The sequence below is a fragment of the Harmonia axyridis genome, chromosome 3 (assembly GCF_914767665.1).
Source record: "Harmonia axyridis chromosome 3, icHarAxyr1.1, whole genome shotgun sequence".
NCBI classification, from domain to species: Eukaryota; Metazoa; Arthropoda; class Insecta; order Coleoptera; family Coccinellidae; genus Harmonia; species Harmonia axyridis.
In genome coordinates, this window is record NC_059503.1 from 53,635,167 (window position 1) to 53,662,066 (window position 26,900).

Below are 26,900 nucleotides of genomic sequence, written 5' to 3' on the forward strand. Positions count from 1 at the left end.
GAGTTGAAAGTAGACTCCATGAACCAAATGGGGGACTGTACCAAAGAATTGGTCCTAGGTGTCCCCAAGTGGAATAACTCCACCGCACGGGACGCAGGTCTTGGAACGCGGAATCCCAAAGCAGCCAGAAGAGGTGGGCAATCTATACTGTTGTGCAGTAGTTTGTATAGGAATCTGAGACACAAAATTCCTCTCCTATCCCGCAGCGAAACCACATTGAATCGACGTAACAATGCACCATGGTCGAATCCTCTTGGTGAATAAACCCTATCCTCCCTCCAAACTAAGAATTTCAAAAACCTTCTCTGAACGGCCTCAAGGTGGTATTGATGGCAAAAATAAACAGGATGCCAAATAATGCCGCCAACTTGCTTCGGATGAGTGAATGAAAGAGACTAAAAAATGTTGAAGTATTGCTGAAATATTTTCCATTACGAGCAATGAATCCATATGTTCTCGAAGCAGATGAAATGAGTTGGTAGATATGTGGAATGAAAGTAAACTTCTGATCAAAAACCACACCAAGGTCTTTCACACCATCAACTCGAGATACAACTTGATCCCCGACGAAATATTCATATCTCAGCATATCTTTTTTCCTTATGTAGGTAACAACACTACACTTTAAAACATTCAAACTCAAAAGATTTCCCCACACCACTTGGCAACACTATCCAGCTCGAGCTGAAGTTGAACACAGTCTTCCAGTGACTGAATTTTATAATATAATTTTAAATCGTCCGCCAACATCAGATGCGGCAATTCAAGATCATCCCTCAGATCATTCACAAACAAAATGAATAGGAGGGGCCCAAGATTGGAGCCCTGAGGTATTCCAGAAGTGGGTATAAACTCAGATGACCGTACACCCTCCAGCTGGACGAACTGACGTCGATCAACCAGGTATGAACGAAACAGTTTGACAAGGCTGTAGGGCTATGTAAAGTCATTGGTCTATGCGGATAAGCCACAAACCCTTGACCATTGGGAAGACAACATTCGCCGTGTTATTGCCGATATACGGCCACAAATGTTGGAAAAAGTAATCGAAAATTGGACGTCCAGATTGGACTACATCCGAGCCAGCCGTGGCGGTCGTTTGCCAGAAATCATATTCAAAATGTAATGCCACAAGATTATCTTGCGGATAAATAAAATTCATGTCAATCGAATAATCCATCGTTGTTTTATTGCAATTTAAAGTTCTATAGCTCTAAAAGAAACACCCTTTACATTCTCGATGACGTTTGAGAAGGATTCCATTAACTCAGAATCATATGCGAATGTCATTGGTAAAGGCCAATGAATTGAAACAATCAAGGGAGGTCTGTATTGTTCACAAATGAGTCGAGATATGTATGGTTTTCGGATAGTCTGCATATTCAGATATGCACACATCCTCTGGTAGCCAGAAATCACATATCGATTCAGGAAAGTTCAGGAAATTCATCAATTACTGTTACTGTTTGGGGTGGGGGAGAGAATTTGTTTCAACAGACGTACAGATTTGTTGGTATTTGATGCTACCATAAATTCTCCGATTTAAATAGAGCTAATCATTGACAAAAACACTCCATTATTTTATGCTGCTCTTGGACCAAATTTCTCATTTAGGACGATAATGCGCCACCCCATCGTGCGAGAATTGTCGATGAAGTTCTAGAAATCCGCATTTGGTCTGGCCCCTCGGTGGCTAGACCTCAATCCTATTGAACACGCTTGAGATCAGCTACAAAGAGCTTCAGATTCTCACCAACCACCTCCACATACGCTTCAAGAACTCAAATGGCTTTTACCTAAACTCTGGAGAGAAATTGATCAAGGCTACTTCAACAATCTGATCGAGAGTATGCAAAGGCGTTGTCAAGCTGTGGTTTGTGTTCGAGGAGGACATACTTTTTACTAAACTCAATTTTTGAGTGAACTGATTTTGTATTAATTTGTACAAATACATAAAATAAATACACTGTGAAACTCATAGAGGAATGCCCAAAAAGATAATGATAAGTGAGTGAACATCTAGATTCTAGATATATCATATTTAAAAAAATGGATGAAAAAAAGGAAAACTTTTGAAACAGTCTCAAAATTTCTGAACTTCCTCTTGAACTCTGAACTTCTGTGGAGCAGTATATATCAATATACTTAAAATTTGCTACAAGAATGGTATGCCATACCTGAGAATTTCCAGAGAATATACAGCAAGGAAACGAAATTAAAAATATATTTCTCGGTAACTGAACACAATCATAAAATTGAAAATATACAGTGGTGTGATGATACTGAATACAATTGTTCGCCCTTTAAAGTTGTATTGAAACAAAAATCGACATACGTACTTTAGTGGAAAAATTTCGTGAAAACACATCACAAAAAAGAATATTTCCCTCCTGTCAAAAATTCTATGTATACGGAAAACAATTATCGAAAATTACAGCGATAATTGCATTGTAGGAAGCGAAACTGCACTGCAATAATTGTTCTGTTCATAGATGCATAGTTTCTATGCATCTTACACAGTTCGAATCTATGGCAATTTTATTCTAAATCAGTTTGACAAGTAATGTAACAGTTTATTCGGGAAATATTCCCCCGAATTACCTACACTCGTGCATCAAAATGACCGGATAATTTCGCATTCCAGCGTGTTTTCTTTGAAAAACTGCATTCGGTCATTTTCATTTTTGGAGAAAGACCCCTTCACCTTCGGTGTCGGGCTCTTTCTCCAACAATGAAAATGAACTCATGCAGTTTTTATGACAACACGCTGTCATGCAAAATTATCGGTAATTTTGATGCACTTGTGCAATTACTTATGATAATTTTCAATTAGGTACTCGATAACGTTGAGCTTATTCCTTAAATGTACCTACATGAAATTATATAACAATATTCTGTTTAAATGGATTGATACAAGTTACCTTTTGTATTCAATTATAGATATTATATGTTGATAAATGAATGAAGCAGTCACTATACCCCTCGTTTTCACTTCTACTCGATACATTGTTGTTCTTACAGTGAAAGAGCAAATGGAACACAACACAATCCATTCATTGAATATAATGTTCACATTATGGAAATACAGTTTCATTCTACCGAAATATGTTCACAAGAAAAGTGATCACATTTTTCATCTTAAAAATGACATAAAACGATTGGTATTCAGTTTTGTCATTTGTTTACTGGGTTTTTACCAAACATTCTCGAGCAATGGAATAGATACTAGTAACTTTTTAAGATTTATTATAGTAAGATATCAAAAACTGTTACTTTGGGCTAATATATGGATAACCATTTTCGAGATATATCGAAAATACGAAGATATCGAAATTGTATTGATGAATATAAAAATGATGGATTGTTGGAAGAAGAAGTATCTGTTTATGCCAAGAAAAATTTGGGAAATGACCTGGTTTGTCTGTATAATGATGATATACCTAATATTTTCCATTTTTCATATTGCAGTATTTTACTTACTCCACGAAAAATCAGTAACATCTATCATTTCTATTATCAACTTTCAGTTCAACGTTATCATCACCATTTTTCAACAACAATTTCTTGTTACTCTTGAACTTATTCTATTACATCATTTTAAAGTGGTGAATTATTCGTTAGGACATGGAGATTTCAACTTCAGAGATATAACTTGTTACAGAGATTTGCTAGATAGAACTGCTGAAAGGTTTATGGCAGTTTTTTCATTTAGCATCTTAACTAAATATTTGTATATATTCGGCTGTCTTATAATAGCGTTATTTTCAGAACTTTACTTGGGATTTCATCATTTTAATTCCATAGTATACTATTGCTTATTTTTCTTCACAGCTCTATGGTTTAGTATTGAAATATCTATGCTAACGATTCTTATATTCCTGAATGTGGAAGCTGGAAATGAGGTAGGTATGTCTGAATGTACAATTGAATTTTTTGTCATATCTAAAAACTCTCATTATACATTATTTCAATATTTCAAAAAATAGATCACCATGCTTTCTGCTATGGATATGTATAGGTGTATAACGCAGGGATCTCTGATTATCCGTCGGTGGTACCGAAATAAATCAATCTTGGTTCTTAGACTCTCATACGACATTTTCATGAATGCCATTCTAGGGCTACCTTTCAGTCACAAGGTTTCAATTCTTCAACTCACTTACTTGACCCAACAGTTCAAATTTGTCCACCAGTTTCTTCACTATTTCCGGTCGAGACGGTGCGTCACGAGGACTCAAAATTTTTTAGTTTTGCGAACTGTGACTGCAAATTTTCACCATTTTCGTAGTGAATTTTAGTAATTTCAATGCATTGTTGAAGCGTGTATCGTTCCATTTTTGGTAATGGCGTATTTTTCACCTATCAAATGTCAAAAGAAGGCAGCTCCAAAACTGACAGCTGTTGAGATAGCGGGCTATTCAAATTGATGGCTCTTATTGGAAAACCCTTTATTATTGAAAACTAACTGTATGTAGACATATCGTGAAAATTCATGGACCCTCCTCGTAAATAATTGTAACATGAATATTTATCATGGATGGTTTTTTGTACATTTGATCTATATTTCTTTCACATGTGCTAGACATATAAAAATATATGCAGAAATAATTTCCTCTAATTTTACCTATCAATGTCATAAGGATTTAGCGTGTTTATTGAGTTTTTCTTTGCTAGTCGGTTTTACGTAGAATTCAATGATGAATTAATTTTCCGAAAACTGATATTTCATGAGATATCGCTATAAATTTCTTTTCAAAATGAGGCACCCCCATATAATAATAATAATAAAATATTTATTTCCATAATCAAAACATACATAGAAAAGAGAATACGTCAATATAACTGAATAAACTATGCAAAACTAAAACGTTCAGATTTGAAAAACAGAAATCAAGTACTCCTCGACATTGTATGGTTCCAGATTTATCAATAATTTTTTGATTTGATTTTTAAAAATGTTTCCTTTTAGTATTTGATAACTCCTCGGGAGCTTATCAAACAGCTTCAAGCACATATATTCCATATTTCTCTGCGTCAGTGAAAGTGAATATCTGGGAAAGTGAAACGGGTGGATGCACCTTGTTCTATTGGAATTCTCATATTCCCGAAACAGATCATGGTTGTTCTTAAAAAATAATAAACATTTGAGAATATAAGTTCCGGCAGTAGTAAGTATTCCCTGATTTTTAAAATGTCCGCGACAAGATGTCCTCGCAGTGAAACCAAGCATGGTTCTGAGTGCTCTTTTTTGGACCACAAAAATCCTCCCAACATCCGAACCGTTACCCCAAGCTATGATTCCATAGGACATGATCGAATGAAAATTAGAGAAGTACACTGTCCTCATAACCTCAGAGTCGGACTGCAATGCCAAAACACGGAGAGTGTAGAGAACAGAGTTCAATTTACTACGCAATGAGTTGATATGTTCCGACCAATTCAGCTGATGATCAATTAGAACACCCAGGAAGCTAGTACTGGCGGAAACCTTCACAGCTTGTCCAGAGAGAACAATATTTTCTGGTTTATTAATTCTTGAATGCGAAGTTCTGAAAACAACACATTCCGTTTTGCTTGAATTAATGGTTATTTTATTTGAATAACACCAATTTGCGATGGCATAAAAACCTCTTTCAGCCATCATGACAACCTCCGAAATACTAGAAGCCGCCACCAGTAGATTGGTATCGTCCACAAACATGACGACCTCCGGATCCAACCGCACATCCGAATCTGCAGACAAATTATCACGCAATTCTATTTCCCTACTCTCTGGTCTGCTCACCAGTTCATCCTTCAACAAAATGTTGTCTGGTAGGTCGTTCATATAAATTAAGAATAAGAAAGGACCGAAAATACCTCCCTGAGGTACACCTACCTTCACTTCTGCATCTAACGATAGGTATTCAACACCGTTGATTTCCAAAGAAACCCTCTGTCGACGATCCCTTAAATAGCTCCTCATAAAATCCAATTGTTTATCTCTAATTCCATAAAAGTTAAGTTTTTTCACAAGATCGTCATGATTGACACAATCGAAAGCTTTTGAGAAATCTATGAAAAGACCGGTTGGAACTTCTCCATCTTCCAATGCACGAAGAACAGAGCGAATCAGCTGATACACGGCAGTCTCTATGCTCTTAGATTTCAAATAACCGTGCTGACACTTCGAGAAAATTCGATGTTTATTGAAGAAATTTAGGAGCCTATTAACGATTATTTTTTCGAAAACCTTCGAGAAAGATGTCAATAAACTTATTGGTCGATAATTACCAAGATCTTCGTAACTCCCTTTTTTGAAAAGGGGTTTCACTACAGCTATTTTCAGTGAATATCCCCTCTTTGGAGGACATATAAATAATATAGGCCAATGGTTCAGCAATGAACCTAACAGAACTCTTGATAATATTGCTACATATTTCGATAGAGATGAAAATTATGATTTCAAAAATATAGCATACTCGATATTTTTCATGTCCATAGCATGTCTATGTTCAAAGTCCCAACAGGTGGCTAGCTAGGTATACTGGCCTAATGTCCATGAAATTTTACCTTTGGGGAATATTGAATATTTCTACCGAAATATGTGAAAATATGAAATATACGTGGAGTCCAATTTGAAAAAAATCATACTGATATCTCATGAAGTATCAGTTTGCAGAATATTAAATTAACGTCAATGAATTCTATACGTAAAGAGCTGCCACAAGACTGTTTTCGAAGAAATGAAAAGTTCTCAACTGAAAAAATTTACAGCAATATTTCGATGAGCAATGAAACATTTTTTAAAAACATCCTGTAAATATGTAACGGTGATAGCTATGGAGTTGAGGTTTTCGCCCGACCTCATTTTTCGTTTATCTAGTATAGAAATAGAACTTCATTCGAAAGTGTCCAATTTGACCCACCCTGTACAATTCTCATTATTATTTATATGGCCATATAGTAATGCAGTGATGATATGATTATATTTACCGGCTTCTCATTGTGATAAACAATGATCTTATTCATTAACTAATGGCTGCACTCATCCATATCAATATTCATTAAGTTTCATGGATATTTCAAGTATCTCTATGAGAAAGTTTGTCACATGTAATAACATACAAATGGAATTCCGAAGACAGAAATACCTTTTCGAAATGTGGAAATATGGATTAATTTTGCCTCGATTCCGCTACGATCCTTCTGGCAAAGTATTCAGATATAAAAGGAGTTATTCCCCTTTAATTTATTTTCTTATTTTCTTCTCAATGAATATTTTACTGTTGGAAGGAAAATATGAAGAATATTCTTCAGTAAATACCTATGTAGCCATGTCTTATGTCGTTTTGATGATAGGTAAAACTTACTTATCAGTATTTGTTGTTCATTTTGCTGCAGAGAAAATAGAACAGGTTTCTGGAATTAGGAGGTTGATAATTGAACTAGAAAGGAAACTCCTTATAAATAAAAGTGGACCAAAAAATAATGTGGAAATCTATTGGTTAATTTATATATCAATTTTGTATATCTTTATGTTGTTGTGTGACATATTACTGATAATGGTTGGCTATGGTGTCAGTCCTTCGATTCTAGTTATTTATTATTGTCACTATTTTTTGGATATCGAAATACAACAATTTATTGTTAGTGAAAAATGGAATATTTTATACCATACCCGAAATGTGACTAAATCTCTACAATTCAATATCAACAAATCAGATGATATGAGTAAATGTATGGAGTTGCGTGGTAAATTTCAAATAACAATTCAGAACCTCGAAATATTATCTATAATATTTTTTGCCAAATACATATTCGCAACAATTAGTATCACATCATCCCTATTTATGGATATGGAGGTGAAATACACGGAAATAAGACTTCAGGATTATATCGTCCTTTATTCATCATTTACTGTCTGGATTGTCATTGAGTGTTCCATGATTATATTCATCATATTCCTAGATATGAACATTTTTAGTCAGGTGGGTAATCTCTACTTCTTTATTCCAAGACCAATATAATCTTATTCAAATTCGTACGGAATGAATAGTAATTTTATCTCCTGAATACGTATTTTGTGAGGGTATACCACTACTTTCTATTCAGTTCTGTTCAAAACGAAATTATAGATTTTTCATCTGTCTACCACGAATTTTTATGAGATTTTCACATAATTTCTTCAAAAAATAATCTAACTTGTAGAATGACAATATTTTTAATTCACGAATGAAAATAAATGTAGCTTTTTTTTCATATTTTGCAAAAAAAAATTGATATGTTCAATGTACAGGGTGGGCAAATTTCGATGTTTTAGCACTAAAACTTTTAATCCAGAGGATATAGACAAAATCTGATATCCACTTCTCGGTCTCTTTTCCTGAGAAACTAAAAACGTAGTATTCATTTTTGGCCACCTTCTTTTGTTTTCGAGTTATAAGCGAAAATTGGAAAAATGGCGATATCGAAAAACATCTATATCTCCGCTAATACTGATAATAGAGCTCTGAAATTAAAACATTATACAGGCACTTTTTTACGTGGAATCCAGTGGCGTGCTCGTCTTTTCAAAAGGGTTTTTAATTGTAAAGCTATAACCCAAAGTTATGTTTTTTCAAATGGGAACACTAGATTTCTGTGCTATTTTTTGAAAGCTTAATTTTTCCTGATTTCAAAAATATATAACGTCATATGGTTTGTATCAATATAAATAATAGAAAATGGTCAAAAACCATTCTTTACCTAAGATTCTCATTATTTCTATGGTTTCAACTGATGACGAGCACAGAAAAATTGAGCTTCCTATAACAAGAGTAGTGTCCTTCCATCAATCTGATTATTTCTATGCTTTTCACTAATTTATACAAAATTCGAATCAAGGTATATTTTATAAATTTTTTATCTAAAAATAGATTCGGAAATAACGAAGAGATTCACAGAATCGATTGTTTCAATCGAAAGACTTGTAATGAGATGGATGCATCAGAAGATTATTTTTATAGGCCTCCAAAATGAATACGCACAAGTATAGTTTATTCAAAGTCACTTGAACTATTCCATAAAAACTCTTGGCCATAGATGTCCCTTTGAAGTAGATACCGCGATCTTCAAAATACCGGGGTTTATCTAAAAGTATTGTTAGGCAATTAATTCACTGGACCCAAAGGAATTTCTGGAAACTTGGACAAACCTTGTATAATTGAAATATTCATCTTCCTCCAAGTGACTTTGGATATACGATACCAATCCATTTCAAATAGCACATGAAACAATGCATATATGATTGAACAATTCAATTACGAAGGAAATTAGTAAAAATCATAGAAAACATCAGATTAACGGAAGGACACTTCTCTTGTTATAGGAAGCTCAATTTTTCTGTGCTCGTCAACAGTTGAAACCATAGAAATAATGAGAATCTTAGGTAAAAAAAAGGTTTTTGACCATTTTCTATTATTTTTATTGATACGAACCATATGATGTTATATATTTTTGAAATCAGGAAAAATTAAGCTTTCAAAAAATAGCAGCACAGAAATCTATTGTTCCCATTTGAAAACACATAACTTTGGGTCATAGCTTTAAAATTAAAAACCCTTTTGAAAAGACGAGGACGCCACTGAATTCCAGGTAAAAAAGTGCCTGTATAATGTTTTAATTTCAGAGCTCTATCATCAGTATTAGTGGAGATATAGATGTTTTTCGATATCGCCATTTTTCCAATTTTCGCTTATAACTCGAAAACAAAAGAAGGTGGCCAAAAATGAATACTACCCTTGTTAGTTTCTCAAAAAAAGAGACCGAGAAGTGGGTATCAGATTTTGTCTATCTCCTCTGGTTCAAAAGTTGTAGTGCTAAAACATCGAAATTTGCCCACCCTGTACAAAGCTCTGATATATTTTTTGAAAATATTCGTGAAAAATCCTACGAAAAATCATTACAGAAGAGGTAAAACTATAATTTTGTAAGAAAAATTATTGACCAGCGTACAATGCTCCCCTTTCTTATATGCTTCGTGAAGATAAAATGAATGTACAACTTCGTACACCGCACAAAGTTTGGTCATGGCAGGAGCGCCAGAGAAGAAATGAATGGGTAACTACTGTTTGACTGATACGCGGAAAGCCACTTGGTGGTAATCCCTCTCAAGTTCGTTCAGACGAAAAATTTAAAGTCGAATACATCTGTTACGATTCGTGAAGAATTATAAAATATAAACTTTTGTATTTTTGAATCTGCAATTAAAAACGGGGGTTCACATTTGAAATTTCAAAGTTGACACCCCACAAAGAAGAATTGAATTCAAAATAAACTTTCAATCGAAATATTTTTCTATAAGATGTTTTTTTTCGAGATTTTCAACTGATTGTGCTGAAGAAAATTACTCAGGATCTCGAGATTGAATTATTTATCTTCAGACCACTTAACACTTAATATTAATTAATTGTAAAAATCTTTGTATAGCTACAGCTCGATGGTAATTGAAATTTTTAACCCATATTTTTATAGACCAGTAAAATCTACTTTCAACATGTTTATTGATTATCAAACTGTCTTTTTGAATGAGTATCTAATATGTCAAGTCATGGGCATAATTATACATAAAGAAGGAAGAGCAATTAACTATTGACACTAATAATATTTCCAAATCATTATCATGAATGATATAGGTATCTATTCAATTCAGACACAGAGAACATACAGTAGATGTCTCATTTGTATTCAGTATTTGGGTGAAAGGTGAAGATTCCAGTAGGAACTTCATCACAAATATAACCAAAAACAGGTGGTTTGAATATTTCACATATGAGTGCGCACAAAATGTGTCATCAATATTCCTCTCAAAATTTTCTGTTTAAAATGTGGAAATATGGATTCGTCTTGCCAGAATTCGTTTACAGTACTATAGATAAAGTGTTCAATTACAAAAAAAGATTTTCTCAATATTTATTTTTTCTGGTTCACACCATCCTGACCGTTTTTCTCATGAAAATGTATAATGATAAACCGTTAAGACCAGTGAATAGGTTTTCTAATATCATTTACAACTGGTTTTTGTGTTGTAAGACCTGGTTATCGGTTTTAATAATTCACTATGCCGTTGGGAAAATAGAAAAGTTATCTAGAAATACAAAGATCATCAATGAGCTACAACAGAAAATTGGTGTCAGAAAGAGAAAGAAAAACAACATGGTACACAATTGGTGTATATATCTGACAACTTCATATATATTCCTACTTCTTGTCGATATATTGAATATTTTCAATTTTTGGTCCTTCCACCCAGATTATTATATGATTACCTATATAACGGTAAATTATCTGCACTATATTATAGATATCCAAGTGCAACAATTTCTCGTCACTATTAGGTGTGTTGTTTTCTGTGACTTCATGGATTTGAAAGAATATTTGAGATACAAAATCTACTCGTCCGGTAACATGAAAATAATTATGATATTATTAAACAATCTATATTTGATATCAAATAAGTTTATGATGTTCAATATCATATTTTTGGCCAAATACATCTTTGCAACCATGAGTATCACAGTAAGCTTATCTCTAGAAATGTCTTTGTTCAGCTTTGATTTAGATCTTCAAAAGTATATAATCTTATGGATAGCTTTGACAGTTTGGGTTGTTAAGGAATTGTCCATGGTGATCTATGTCGTTTACCTAGATGTTAATATTAATTGCCAGGTAGGTGGAATATATTGCTGTCAATTTTCTGAATTGCAGCTAGGTACACATAAATATTCTCATTGATTTCAACTTATATCAGAAGAATTTATTTTCACTATTTTCTTCGTATTGTACGCATCTGGTATCACTTACTGTTTGGTTTTAGCTCTCGAAGAGCACTAGTTAAATAATAAAAAAAGGCATAACAGATCTTAATTTTCAAATATTCACTCATTAAATTGAGAGTGAAAGAACAGGAAAAATTTTCGAAATGTTTTGGCCCATGGCACAGATATCAGCACGCTGCCCGAAGTCAGATTGTGTACTTGAGCAGTAGCTAGAAGATCAAAAAAAGAACCGAATAACCGAATTTCATAAAAAGAAATATACCTATGAAGAATTTCCTTTAAAAAAATAATTGTGTGGTAAATTATTCCGTCAGCTAGCCACTTCAACTTGCACGGTCGCTGTTTTCCTTCCACAAGTGTAGAATCCACCAATACCAAAATTTGAAATTGAAATACACGGGAACCTATATTTTTTTAAACTCTATATAGATGCCTTTTTTGTCATCAGAATGTGAAAATTCTGAAATTCAACATTGAAATAATTGAGTTACGATTGAATAACCTTTCAATTTTCAAATTGATATACTTAAGACAAAAACTTTTCTCTGCAAAGAATTCAGTGAATTTATTCTGAACAGCCATAAAATAGTATATTGTGCAACAAGTGGGGAAAGTCCAACTTTTCTCGCGAGTGTGGAAGTTTGCGGCACGAGCCTGAAAGGCGATCAATTTGAAAATTGAAAAGTAATTCAATTGTAACTCAATTATTTCAATGCTGAATTTCAAAATTTTCACATTCTGATGACAAAAAAAGGCATCTGACTTGATTCAAATCAAAATGACATTTGTTGACAGTATTTGCTAGTTTATTGCGTTTCCATAGAAACGACTCGAAAGCCCAATTTCATCGGTCTACCAAGCGAGGTGTGAGCAATAATAATAATATTTCCCACAGTAGGAGCAATACATAGTTTTGAAATTAAGTAAGCTATGAAGAATACGCTCTTTTCAATAGCAGTTGTAGGAAAAAGGATTTTTCCAAAAATTAAAAGAATCAACCATCCGATTTTCGCATAGAATCATCATGAATCTGCACTGAAGAACCTAGTGGAAAATGTAGTGTACACCGTTAAGACAAAATAATAGACAACGTAAAAAATTACAACAATAAAATGGAATTCTTGAACAACTATAGAATAATGAAGAAACCTGCATATATTCACAACCAAATTCAAACTTACAAAAATAAAATGAAATGCATATACTTCTCGAAATAATAAAGAAACCCGCAAAAATTCACAGTTACTTATTGAGTGCAATTCTTTACTCGAATGAACTGGCCAAGGAGTTCACTGAATTTGCACCAACAAATATATGTGGCAACCCATTCCATCCAGCGAAACCTCTGTTGGAAAGAAACGTTTGACGCTGGGAGGTACTGAAATTCTCTTTTGCTAGTTTGAAGGCATGACCGCGTAGTTGGATGGTGTTTCTCATGTAGAGGTGATCAAGATTCACACCAAAAAACCCATGCACAGCCCGATAAGTTACAACAAGATCACCTCTACTTTGGCGATCCTCAAAAGTTTGCAGATTTAGTAATCTCAAACGAGGATGATAGTCTGGACTTATCCTACCAAAGGGAATCATTGTATTCCAACGCTGTACAGACTCCAGGAGAAATTAATCGCTACTGAGAGAAGGATACCACACCGGTCCAGCATATTCCATCAAAGGACGCACATAGTTGCAATACAGTGCACGACATGTTGCCTGCACCCCTAAAAAATCTCTGAATCATGTTTGCTGCCATAGACGCCACGTGGTGAGATCAGCTCAAATTATAGGACACAATGTAATGATACTCAGATCATCACACTGGTCAACAAGAGACAAGCGGTGACCATCGACTGCATGATGAGAATTAGGGTTATTTCTGCCTAGTGAAAGAAGTCCACAGTGGTTACTTCATGCATTCAACAAAAAGGTTGTGAAGCTTAACATCTTAAACGAAGAGCATGGTGATTGTCAGAGAACCATGCCGATATAAGCTAGAGCTTTAGGCCACTTGAGAGAGTTGGCACGAAAGTGTGAGAAACCAGATGAATAAAGAGGTCCGAATATCAGGCGCACTAAGAAACACAATTCGAACAAATTACCACATGACAACCAATAGGTGATGAAAGTTAAGAGTTCAAGAGTAGCTTTTGCTAATCTTCGCCTTTTCATGGAAAATGTACATACAGGGTGTGGCGTAATTAATGGATAATCCTGTACTGGCGAATAGGGGAGGTCATGGCCGACCAGAAAATGTGAAGTTATGTTTAGTAAAAATATCATAGTTTTCGAGATATCGGACAATTTCATTTTTTTCTAAAAAGTGCACCTTTACTCACTAATTTCAATGCTGTGATCACAAATCTCGTTATTTCTTTCGGCATTTTTTTTTATTTTACTCTCACATATCTGTACTAAGACATAAACTACCAAATTCCTACCATCTTGCTTAGTTAAGAAAAAAAAAGTAGGATAAACCTCATGTTTGCAAATTCACTTACTTTTTTCTTTAAGTTTCAGTCGTTATGGTGAAAAAAAATTGTATTGAGACCTTTGTGAACATTTCATAAATAAATTGTCTTTTTCATTGCGGTTCTAAAATGGTATAATACATGTTATTCTTTTATTGGGTGCTCGGAGTACGTTTCATTATTACAACTGAGGTACTAATTTCAGTGAAAGAGAGTTTTAGGGATTTTTAATAATACCTAATAATGTTCAAATAAAACACAGTAATATTTTCACTATTTATTTTAAATTACAGTAGGTGCTCGAAATGTCTGCCTTCTGCACGAATTCACGCTAAACATATTCTAATAAGAGATCGTTTTTTTCGTCGCGCATATCTGGCTTGATTAATATTTCGAGTTGCTTCGTTAATGCGTGTGCGTAATTCTTCAACTGAATTTATCGGCTTGTCATATACCTTCTCTCTGAGACATCCCCAATAGAATAAAATCTAATGGATTTAGATCAGGAGATCGTGGTGACAAAGAAATTGTACCCATTCGTCCAATACAACTTCTCTGGAATTTTTCATTTGAATATTCACGCACCTTTCGTGCGAAATGTGCAGGGCAGCCATCATGTTGCAACCTCATCCGTCTCCTTTCTTCTAAATTCAAATCTTCTAGTAAAAGAGGCAGTGTATTTCTTAGAAAATGAAGGTTATCGGTCAGGTGTTAGTGTTTCTGGAAACTCAAATGGGCCGATGACTTGCCCATCAAAAATCCCAGTCCACAAATTAATTTCAAATTGGTACTGGGATCTTTCTTGTCTCATTAGATGTGGATTAAAGACCTGCCAACTATGCATATTATGCAGGTTGAGGAAGGAGTCGGATATGGCTGCAACATAATGGCTGCACTGTAAATTTCGCACAACAGGTACGTGATTACTTAAATGAAAAATTCCCGAGAAGATTGATTGGACGTATGGGTACAATTTCTTGGCCACCACGATCTACTGATCTAAATCCATTAGATTTTATTCTATTGGCGATGTCTCAAAGAGAAGGTATATGACAAGACGATAAATTTAGTTTAAGAATAACGCACACGCATTATCGAAGCAGCTCGAAATATTAATCAAGCCAGATATGCGCGACGAAAAAAACGATCTTTCATTAGAAGATGTTCAGCGTGCACTTATGTTAGCACTTACTGTAATTTAAAATAAATATTGAAAATTTTACTGTGTTTTATTAAACCATTATTAAGTATTATCAAAAATCCCTAAAACTCTCTTTCATTGAAATTAGTACCTCAGTTGGGATAATGAAACGTACTCCGAGCACCCAATAAAAGAATAACATGTATTATACCATTTTAGAACCGCAATGAAATAGACAATTTATTTATGAAATGTTCACAAAGGTCTCAATACAATTTTTTTTCACCATAACGACTGAAACTTGAAGAAAAAAGTAAGTGAATTTGCAAACATAAGGATAATCCAACTTTTTTTTTCTTTATTAAGCAAGATGGTAGGAATTTTGTAGTTTATCTCTTAAGACAGCTATTTGAGAGTAAAATAAAAAACAATGCCCAAAGAAATAACAAGATTTGTGATCACAGCATTGAAATTAGTGAGTAAAGGTGCACTTTTTAGAAAAAAATTAAATTGTCCGATATCTCGAAAACTATGATATTTTTACTGAACATAACTTTACATTTTCTGGTCGGCCATGACCTCCCCTATTCGCCAGTACAGGATTATCCATTAATTACGCCACACCCTGTATGTACATTTGTTGAATAAAGTTAATTTATTATTATTATTATTGTTAATAGCAAAGTGAGAATGTACAAGGCATATGTAAGACCTGTAATGACATACACGACTGAAGCACGAGCTGACGCATCAGAAACCAAGAGAAAGGCACGCACAAAAAAAATTAGAGTTCTAAGGGTAATCACGTAACTAATCAATGAGATCAAAAAGGATAACTGAAGCAAACTGAAAGGTGGATCCGAGCGAGAAGAATATAATGGAATGAACATGTAACACAGATGGGAGATTACAGACTTCTGTAGGTGGTAAGAAATGGAAAACCAGCGTCTATAATAACTCCAGGCAGACCACCAAAAACATAGTTAAAGTTTGATATCGCAAGAACAGCAAGAAGATGGTTGAAATGGGCGAAACAAGCAATAGCTTGCGAAAGCTAATAAGCTTCCGCAAAGAAGAAGCAGATTAATAATGGTATAGATAACAATATGAACAGCCTAAAGACGAATCCAGATCAAGGTCTCAGCTCTTATCACCCCTGAGTTGTAATTACATTACCACTGTCGAATATTCAAGTAATGCATGAATTAGTTTTAGGGTATACATTCACTTCCAAGACTGATGTCGATAAATCAACAATTAAAGAATAATATTGATTCGCTTAACGAGCAAAATAACACATTTACTAACAATGAAAACAATAAGTGGTGTAATAACTTTCTCATTCAGATATAATTACTCAAAGACACAAGATGAATTCCCTTGAGATTAATAAAGAGAAGAATGATCTATTGTACGGCATGAATACTATTTTCAAGATATGGAATCATTCTCAACTACTACCAATTTTTAAACTTCGCCAGAACGTTTTTGTGAATGAAAAAAGATATTCGAGATTAATTTTGACTGTTCTTCTCTTTTCTTCCGTTATTTGGTTGATAGAGATGACTCTTGTGGAGAAAGATTCTCAGTCCATATTTTTTAATTTGCTCAAAGTATATTCAAATATACAAGCTATTTTGACAATCTTCATTTGTCACTTGAACCAGGAAAAAATGCTTGATGCCTTCAAAGAAATTCAAGAAATCCATGAAATCATTCTGAAAAATGGGTTCCGAATGAAAACTAGATGTATATATAGAAAAATTTTTTTGGTAATGTTTTTATTTCTCCTCAATAATTTGAATAATTTGATTGCTTTTGCTTTAAGTAGTTTTGATTTTAGTTTAAATTCACTCTTGATCTTGGATCCCGTAGCTTGTATATTTGATACTCAGTTTCAACTATTCTACTCCTCACTTTACATGATATCGAACCATCTCTATGGAATGATAGTGCAAAATTCACCAGATAACACTGAATTATTGTATTCTAAGAAATATAATCAACTTCAGCTCAAATTTCATTGCCTTCATAGAAACTTTCAAGAGATATTTCAAAAAATTCTATTTTTCAGAATAGAATCATTTGCTTTCAAATTACTCTCTAACATTTACGTTATCATTATTTTTTTTGATAAATTCCTATGGAGATATTCTTCTTCTACGTTTGCTTGGCTCAATTTATTCTTTGAAAATGTCCTATTGATATGGATCTGTTTGCACTACATCAAACTTTCTGAAGGTGCTGTCTGTAAGGTGAGCTATTTTTATTGAATATGACTACCTATAATTTGATTATTATTCTCTCCTAAACTAGAGAAACAAACCAATATTCCTTTTATATCAGAAATGTTATTGATTTTTGGAATTCAAGAATTATCATCTTAGTGCAAGCATCTCTCGTTCACTGTGATTTTTTTCTAAACTGTTTCAAGATGGCTAAGTTCCATAGATACCGTCATGGTTTGATACCTACTTGAAAAAAGATTATTCTTATTTTGGTTGGTTATTTTGTCAGTTGGAATTGTATTCCTAGATAAAGAAAACGAATATATCAAAAAGATATATCAGATAGTGGAGGTTTTGGGACAATGATGTCATAATTTTGAAATTTATATTCGATTGCCTTCTTCAAGTAGATTCTTTTAGATTGTTTCTTTTTTTATTGTTGCAGAGCAAGCTTGCTGTAGAGAATATCTATGACATCCAAACTAGGATTGGCCGGAAAAATCTTCCTTATAAGAGCGTGAGTACACAAATAGTAGACAAATAATAATTTCTTCAACTAAATTTTTATCGAAATGTTTCTTGTACAAGAAGAATGAGACTTTAATATTCACAAGAAATCTCGTTGAATTCAGTCTTAAGTCTTTAATTTAAATTGATTCCTGGCATATCCCTTGGTGAAACATAGTTTCAATATCAATAAAAAAATAAATAAAAACACTTGACTATACGTTTCACAATTTATTAATAAAATATATTATATTTATTGTTTCAATAAAGTTTTTCTTCTATCTCTATATAAAATCTTGTTGACATGCATGTCAAAAGTCAGTTTTAAGAATGGGATAAAATCCGAAACACGCATGTCAACAAGATTTTATATATTTTATTAATAAATTGTGAAACGTATAGTTAGGTGTTTTAATTTATTTTCTTTTATTAATATTCTTCTGTTATATTCTGTTTTAATATTCTGTTATATACTTATAACATGTTCGATGATCACATTTTTATGGCCATCGTATACATACCCAGGCGAAATTTCTTAGGACGTCGTTGGGTCATTTTTACCTCCTAATTCTATCATTCGCTATTTTAAATGGTAACGACTGACGATAGTAGTCATCAGCCAAAGAACTAATCGTGGAAAATAAAAAATCAGTTCAAAGGTTCGAATGTATTAACTCTTCCACCTTCTTCTTCAAAATTAATGTGGTGTAATTGTGCAATAGGACCAAAAAACATCTTGATTGGCAGTAATTCTTTCATACTTTGTTAAATGAAAAGAAAATTGGAATCAATTTATTACACGCAATACTATACTACATATAGGGGTACAACTTTGCTTCTGTCATTTTTTTCCGAAATTCGAGGCTCTATTGTGAAAAACTGATTATACATTCATGATTCAAAGTATTGTCCATCGCTGGCTTCTACTTTCTTCCATCTTTCGGCAGCGTACGAATCCCGAGTTGAAAAAACTCGTCATCTTTTGAAGCGATCCACAAATCGATCCAATTTTTACTTCTTCATAAGACCGGAAGTGCTGGTCAGCCAGTCCGTGTGACATTGATCGAAACAAGTGAGAGTCTGAGAGAACAACGTCTGCAGAATACGGCGGGTGGGGTAGGACTTCTCATTTCAACGTTTCCAGGTATATCATTTTCGCAACATGGCTTCGAACATTGTCATGCTGTAAAATCACTTTATTTCTCGTTGTATCGCGTCCGTTTGTTTTTCAATGCTGAGTTTAAACTCAAATGCGTTGGATAACGATCGCCTGTGATTGTTTCAGTCGGTTTTAACAAGTCATAATGCACTATGCCGAGCTGGTCCCATCAAATAGTGAGCAAGACCTTGGAACCGCGAATATCGTTTTGGCCGTCGACGTGACCGGCATATCCCCATGATTTTCTGCGCTTGGGATTATCGGGTAGGCGGTTGCCTCGGGCAAAAAATTTGGCCCGCCCTGATCAGTTATTTCAGATAAATTTAAAAATATTCAGTTCAAAAAGATATATGACTGTTGTATAGGTCCCAAACACTTAAACCACTTTTCTTTTACAGATGGAATTATTTCTCTTGAAATCAAAACTGAACGAACTGAAGTTCTCTGTATGTGGTTTTTTTCCTCTTGATTGGAGTTTAATTTATTCTGTAAGTAATTTGATGATATACAAGATGTTATTGTTCCTGGCTAAGAGGTTAGGGTTATAGTCAACAAATGTTCTGACTCAGGCCATAACAAAAGAATAACACAAATACACATACTCAACCTTTTATTGTACTAAATCGAACAAGTTTGCGGCTTTTTAACATATTTTATTGCCTTGTTCCAGATGGTAGCAGGAATTACAACTTATTTGGTTTATTTGATTCAATTCAGAGAAATGGAACAGGATAGAATAGCAGCTACGACGGGAGCTCCATAACTCAATATTTCTCAAATAATGAAGAGAGTGAAATGAAATATGATATGTTGTGTCAATAAAGTATATTGAAAGTACTTACTTGTTTTTCCTATCATAATGGCTGCGTTCAGCGGACACAACAGTTGGAAGAATTTTCGCTCCAATTTGTTTGATTGTTGTTTCAAAACTTACTTACATAAAGAATTTGTCGAGCCCTAAATTTTCGCCCCTTCAAAATATATAATCCGGGGCAAAGACCCCATGCTTGACACCCCCTAGATCTGACACTGGACGCTACAGAACACTTTGAATTTTTATTCAATCAGTTTTATTTCTACGAATTATCTTAAACATTGGACGCACTGGATTTCTTCTACTTTGGAATCTTTCAATTTATTCCAGCATTTTTTTATTGTATTTCACTCAGAAAGTTAATGTAAAATGTGTTGTTTTTTTTTCCTTTATATATGTGCTAGGCTACATTGGCTCATCTACACAACGATCATTCCATTATCTATAAGACTCTATCAAATTCATTAACCACCACCAGACATGCACAACATCCATGACCTAGCCGGAATTCGAACCCGGTACCCTCGGCTTTTTGCTTTGCTTTGCTTTTATAGTCTTTATTATATTTTAATATATGTACATGTTATAATGGTTTACATCATTTGTTGTTTGATATTTTAGTAGTTCCCATCTATACATGATTTACCTACAATAATAATAATATTTTGGCTGGACGCCTTTAGATATTCAGAGGTTTTGTTTTTTTTTATGTTTTAAGTTAGCACTAAAATTCAAAGTATTCACAGGAAAATGTAGAGAAAAACCTGTTTTCATTGTTTCCCAGTATCCTGGGCTCAAGCAGTATCAACAATATATAAAATGAGATATAAAAAATAACATCAACAATAACAACATCAAAAACAACAATAATTACAGTAGTAAATAGCTACATGTTAGCTATTTTTGTAGCTAATGTGTTTTCTATTGAATATGGGTAACTGCTCGTAGGCAAGGGCATGTTTTTCATTGACGTTTTTCGAGTTCTTTCTAGTCAAAGTTATTTTGTTAACGGGATCGCTCACGTATGTCGTTTTTTCGTAAAAGTTCGCGGAAATTGATACCCTCGGCACCACAGTCAACCTCCCAGTCTACCATACTACTGAGGTAGTCAAAATGTATTATATTATCATGCTATTCTATGATCAGTAGTTCCAGTGTACTATCAGAATTGTCCTAACCTACAAGAGAAGAGACGTCAGTGTGACGTTTGAGTTGACATTTAAAATCAGAAGAAATCATCTGTTTCCTAAGTATTTTATTGAAGTTCATCTTTGTTATCAATTTAATCATTCGAAAAATATTGCAATAGTTTAACGGTTAGAATGTCAGAAATCGAAGATTCACCTGGACGTTTGGCACTGGAACAAATGAAAAATGTACATAAGGATTTGATAGAATTCAAAAAACCAGAGATACCTGTGAAGAGAAAACGTAAACAAATTATTTTGGACGAAGATGATTACGTTCAAGTGAGTTCTACTGAATGACTCCTTTTCTACATGATCCCTTAGATCAATGTACCTTTATATATTGTATTATTTCAATCAATAACCAATTTAGTTTGAGATATAATAAGCTAAAGCGAATCTTTATTATTATCAAAAACAAAATCCCAATTAGATTTCTTTTTTCAGGAAATCGGAAAAATAATTCAAAGAGATTTTTTTCCATCGTTAGAAAAAATGAAGGTTCAAAACGATTACTTAGATGCAGTCGAAAGAAATGATATATCAAAATTGAGGGAATTATATACTAAATACAGTGGAAAGAAACCACCACCAATCAGAGGTAAGTTATTTACATATTTCTTTTTTCATAAGTATATAATGAAGGAAAGTGTCAGGTTAGGAAGTAGTGTAATGAAAAGTAAACTGCTATAATTAACTGGTCAAATAATACTGATTTCAGTTCCAAGTCCTGCAACTTTTGAAACTCCTGCGAACATTCATAATACCCCACAAATACCAAATGCAGATGAATTGTTGCCTTCAGTTACAAACAATTCCAAACATGGTCCAAAATTGAGCCTTGATCAGTTCTTAAACTCTCATGATTCTGAGGATAACGACAGTTTCAGGGATATATTGGAGGAATCAGATAAGAAACATAAAGAAAAATATTCTTTTCTCTATAATGAAGAAGGAAAAAGTGAAGAAAAACTTAGAGAAATGTTGGCATTGCCTTCAATAGAAAAACAAGCAATGTTGCCCGAAAAAAAATTCAATGTAGATACTTGGGGTTACAAAAATAGAAATTATATAATGTATGTTCCTGATGGAGTCGCAATGACAGATGAAAAGGAGAAAGAAATCAATGAAAATAGACTTCAGATAAATTATACAAATACAAGGTAGGTATTTATATATATTTTTTTGGTATTCTATATAAATCAGTTCTTCTAATTTCTTTAGGTTTATTGAAAATCCTTTCAATGAAAATCAGAACAAGGAAGCAATATCTGAAATAGCCAAAACACAAGCTAAATCGCTGGATGGAAAGGTAGGTGTAGATGGTAAAGAATTGAATAAAGAGACTCCTCGAATAGGTGGATATAGTTTCATTAAAGATCCTTCTCCGTGTCCCGATGCTATGGCAAGTCCTCTTATGACTTGGGGAATGATTGAAGGCACACCTTTCAGATTAGACGGAGGGGACACTCCACTTCGAAGGTAAATTAGTTGTTATCAAATATTTGATAGTTTCTTTTTCTCAACTCTGAATGAATATCGTGGTATTCATTCAACTATAGATAGATTTTCCTCTAATTCGTGGCTAATCTGTTCATTCTTCCATATCTAAATAAATAAATAAAAATCTTTCGGGAATATCTCAGTGTCGTACAGATTTCATAGTTATATATCATTATTATGTTGGTACTTGTGACTCTACTGTTACTATGTTATCTATCATCTGTCAAATTTGTGATACAGAAAACAGTTCTGCCAATAAGTTATTAATTAACTGTAATTAGAATGCCATCTAGATACTAGAAGCATTACAATATTACACTAGTATTCATGATGAATAGTCTTAAAAAAATTCTAATACTTTTGAGCTGAATCTTCTCATTTAACTTGTCCTACAATACTCCAATTTTGCTCCAAATGTTTAGCATTTTTATACTGAAATATTTTTTTTAGGACTCCTGGACCTTCCTTCACAATGTCAGAACCTACAAGACGAGAGCAACTAGCATTAGAATTAGCAGAGAAAGCTTCTGGGAAAGATAAGGACAAAAAAAGGAAAGCAATGGATGCTGCTAAAAGAATTGCAAGGTAAGTTACTTATTTCTTATTTTAATTATTTATTAGGTAGCCAGTGGATTTCATCTTATCTTTATTATATTATCACAGAAGAATTTGATCTTCATCAGCTGGTCACTAAAAGTTAGCTTTCTTTTAAACTGATCATTCTATTTTGAAGTTTTTTTTTTTTCAAATATTAATTCATTGAAAATTGATTTTGAGTAAATACGGAGTTCAAAAATGAGGCGAAGTTTACTGAAATTTGCAAAGCCCTGTGAAGTGTAATAGCTATGGCAGTTGTAGTGAAATTTTATATTTTTTACCACAACATTATCTCTGTTTTTAATGGAGATACATTTTTTTTTAAAGAGAACCCCTCGGACAATGTTGTGAAAATATAACAAATAAACAATAAAATATAAGTTCAATCAGAAATCTAAAAAGAACAAAGAAATTTAAAGAATAATAAACAAATTTTAAATGGCTAATAAGAAATGACTGCATTCAGTCGATCTCAAGTGCACATCAGCATGAATGTCTTTGAAATTGGTCCCAGAGATGCTCAATTGGATTGTGATCAGGCATGCAAACTGGCCAAACCATTAGTTCAATACCTACTTCATCCAAATATTTGTTGGTTCAGATGAATAACAAAAAAAATTCAAACCATAACTACAAACTGAAATTAATATTCGAATTTCTTTCAGTCCTTCACCCAGAACAAATTCATCTTTGGATATGTTGGCTTCGATGTCGCCTGCAGCAAGAAGATTAGCTACTTCTAGTTTGAAAATTGGATTGCATACCCCTCAAAGAACTCCACGAGTGAGTTCATTAACATCTGGATTGAGAGCGAAGACCCCACAACGAATTGTTACCCCGAAGATCAAGACGCCTACTAGTAGAACTATAGAGAAGAAGGAAAATTTGACAGACGATCTATTGAAAATTCAGTTGCCAAAGAGATTGACAGCATCGGATTTTTTTTAATAAATTTATTTATATCAGACTGATATTTGTTTGATTGACTCTACCTCTTTGCGAAGGTTAAATATACAGCTCCACAAGAGTTAGGGATATCGTATTCAATCATTTTGAAAAGTATTTAATCTTCGAGAAAATTGCTGTAAAATCATTTAAAACTCAATAACAACTTGAATCGATCCAATAAAAATCAGTATGAGACATTAAGTCAATCTGGTCACCTTTTTTCTGAAGTTTGGTTCTTTGCATATGCTTCATGAATGTTCTTCTTTCGAAATGGAGTCAGTTTATCAATGGCTTCGATTTGAAACAAGTTTTCTGAAAATGGCAAGACGTAAATTAACAAACGGTGAGGCTAATAGGGCTATCGGAATGCTACAGGGTGGCCTACCTCAGGTTGTTGTAGCGGAAAGGCTCCAAGCCAGCCAAAGTGTGATATCTCGACTTTGGAATAGGTTCAGGGAAAGACCAAGGCTTGGTCAGCGACGAAAAACAAAACCTGCTCAGGATCGTTTCCATCACCGTTTCGGTTAGAAGAAACCCTACTTGAAGAATGCTACGGAATACTCTTCAAAATGCAGATGGGGTCCAAGTTTCCATCGAAACCATCAGACGATGTTTGAGAGAGGTGAATCTGTTCCATTGAGACGTGACCATAAGCGTCTAAGACTGGAATGGGCAAGGCAACATATCAATTGGAACGATCATTGGCGTAGTGCCCTTTTCACTGATGAATCCAGATATGGCTGATTTTCAGATTCTCGAAGAATAAGGGCATGGACAATCCCACGTATACCCCGTAATCGTCGCTAAGTCCAAGAAGTTTATGCATTCCGAGGGGGTAGTGTTATGGTATGGGCCGGGATATGTTTCAACGGGCGCACAGATCTACAAATTTGTCCTGGGAATATGACCGCCTTAAACTATAGGGAGCATGCCATTGACAATATTGTGCCAAATTTGCACGCTGCTATTGGTGAAACTTTTCCATCTCTAGACGATAACACTAGACTACACCGTGTAGCCAAAGTTGAAAAGGCGCGCGAGGAGCTTGTTATTTCACATTTACCAATACGTCCGCACTCACCAGATTTGAATTGCATAGAACATGCATGGGATATGCTCCAAAGAAGATTAGATAATCATCAACCTACCCCAGAATCCTTAAATGATCTGAAAGAGCTTCTGCCCCGTTTATAGAACCAAATTCCTCAAGAAATGTTCAACAACCTCATGTGGAGCAGTTTATTCAAGTATCTACATATAACATGTGTGTTTGTATTATTCCAGACATCCAGACTACAATTTACTTCCCTTTTTTTAAATTCAATTAATTTCAATTTAATTAATAACAACAATGGTACAAAATCCAGCAGCAATGGTACCAGTATTGAATCCAGAAAATGTTCTCTGCGGGAAAATTCAATAACTAAGAGGTAGTCGAAAATTCGTTGTGATTGACAAATAGTTTTTTCTTCGGAGGGGTTATAGGTTATGAAGGGCAACACTGAATGGTACAGACTTATGAATTCCATACTCTATAATCATCAATTTCAGATAGACTTTACACATTTATACTACTTCATTTATTTATTGTATTGTATAGCAAATAGGTACTTCACTCGTCAGGATTCAGCATTCTGAGGTTCGTGGTGTTGTTGGTTGTGGGATTCGTGAATGTGACTGGTGATTTGGTAATTCTTTCAATTTAAAGTTAAGTTTTTGTTACTGGTTGATTTTCTCTGGGTCTAGAGCTGTTCACAGTTTTATAATTTTTAACACGGACAGTCTTCGGACTTTGTGGTTATAAATTTGTTGGTGAAGAAAAGCGTTATAAATTTTTGTATTTGTTTTTGCAAATCAAGTATATTATTATTATCATCAAATCAATATCTATCCTGGGCACCGTTCCTAGAGTATTTATGTCAGCGCATCCTCCAAAATGAGACTCGTGTCAGATGGGACAGAGTGTTTCACTAAAAGAACAGACTGGTGATCCGGAGTACGGAGATAAGAAATAATTGACTCCTCTCCCCAAAATAAGGAGTATTGCCTGGTGGTTTCAAATAAGAATTGACTCACAATAAAAACCCCGATCGACAGACTCCACTTGAGAAAGACGGTTCTATAGAATAAATCCCGATTAGGGCTATCTTGGCGCATCCACCAAAATAAGACTTGTGGTCAGATGGAACGGTGTGCTTCGTCAAAAAGGCAGTGGTCCTCCGGAGATCGGAAATAATAATAATAATACTTACTTCATCCTGTCAGACAAAAATGTATAGTTTAAGTCGAAGGAAAAACAAATCAAATTAGAAAATTATTCACAAAAATCAGAAAAATAGGTATTCGGTAACAGAACAGTAACATTTACTAACTGACATAATCTTAATTGTTTTTTTAAATTCATTCAAAACTTGAGTCTTCGCCAAGAGTTAGGTAAGTGATAAAAATTGTTATACACTGGTCACTGAAAGCTTTTGATAAAATACATAAAACAGACTGTACCTATCTCTTAAACGAATATAGCTAGGACATATTTCGAAGACTGATTCA

At 33.9% G+C, this 26,900-nt stretch overlaps 2 protein-coding genes across 2 annotated transcripts in view; both read left to right on the top strand.

Moving 5' to 3' along the window:
• LOC123676140 (gustatory receptor 68a-like) overlaps positions 1-20,138 on the top strand; it is a 44,357-nt gene extending 24,219 nt beyond the window's left edge. The window contains exons 2-4 of the mRNA XM_045611863.1: positions 18,081-18,152; positions 19,700-19,789; positions 19,972-20,138. Coding sequence (XP_045467819.1) covers positions 18,081-18,152; positions 19,700-19,789; positions 19,972-20,064 — 255 coding nt within the window. The 3' untranslated portion in view covers positions 20,065-20,138. The remainder of the gene's footprint in view (positions 1-18,080; positions 18,153-19,699; positions 19,790-19,971) is intronic.
• A 1,176-nt stretch (positions 20,139-21,314) lies between these two features.
• Positions 21,315-24,369, top strand: LOC123676141 (splicing factor ESS-2 homolog). Its single transcript, XM_045611864.1, has 6 exons — positions 21,315-21,584; positions 21,750-21,903; positions 22,024-22,465; positions 22,527-22,784; positions 23,256-23,390; positions 24,068-24,369. Exons 1-6 carry the CDS (start codon positions 21,438-21,440, stop codon positions 24,348-24,350), a joined length of 1,419 nt encoding a protein of 472 aa, XP_045467820.1. The 5' UTR covers positions 21,315-21,437; the 3' UTR covers positions 24,351-24,369.
• Positions 24,370-26,900: the final 2,531 nt, after the last annotated feature.

What these genes read in the sequence shown, in the direction of transcription:
- LOC123676141 (XM_045611864.1), top strand. Translation starts at nt 21,438, where the DNA reads ATGTCAGAAATCGAAGATTCACCTGGACGTTTGGCACTGGAACAAATG. An exon ending in ACGAAGATGATTACGTTCAA is followed by an intron (nt 21,585 to 21,749) that starts GTGAGTTCTACT and finishes TTCTTTTTTCAG; the next exon opens with GAAATCGGAAAAATAATTCA. An exon ending in GCTGCTAAAAGAATTGCAAG is followed by an intron (nt 23,391 to 24,067) that starts GTAAGTTACTTA and finishes AATTTCTTTCAG; the next exon opens with TCCTTCACCCAGAACAAATT.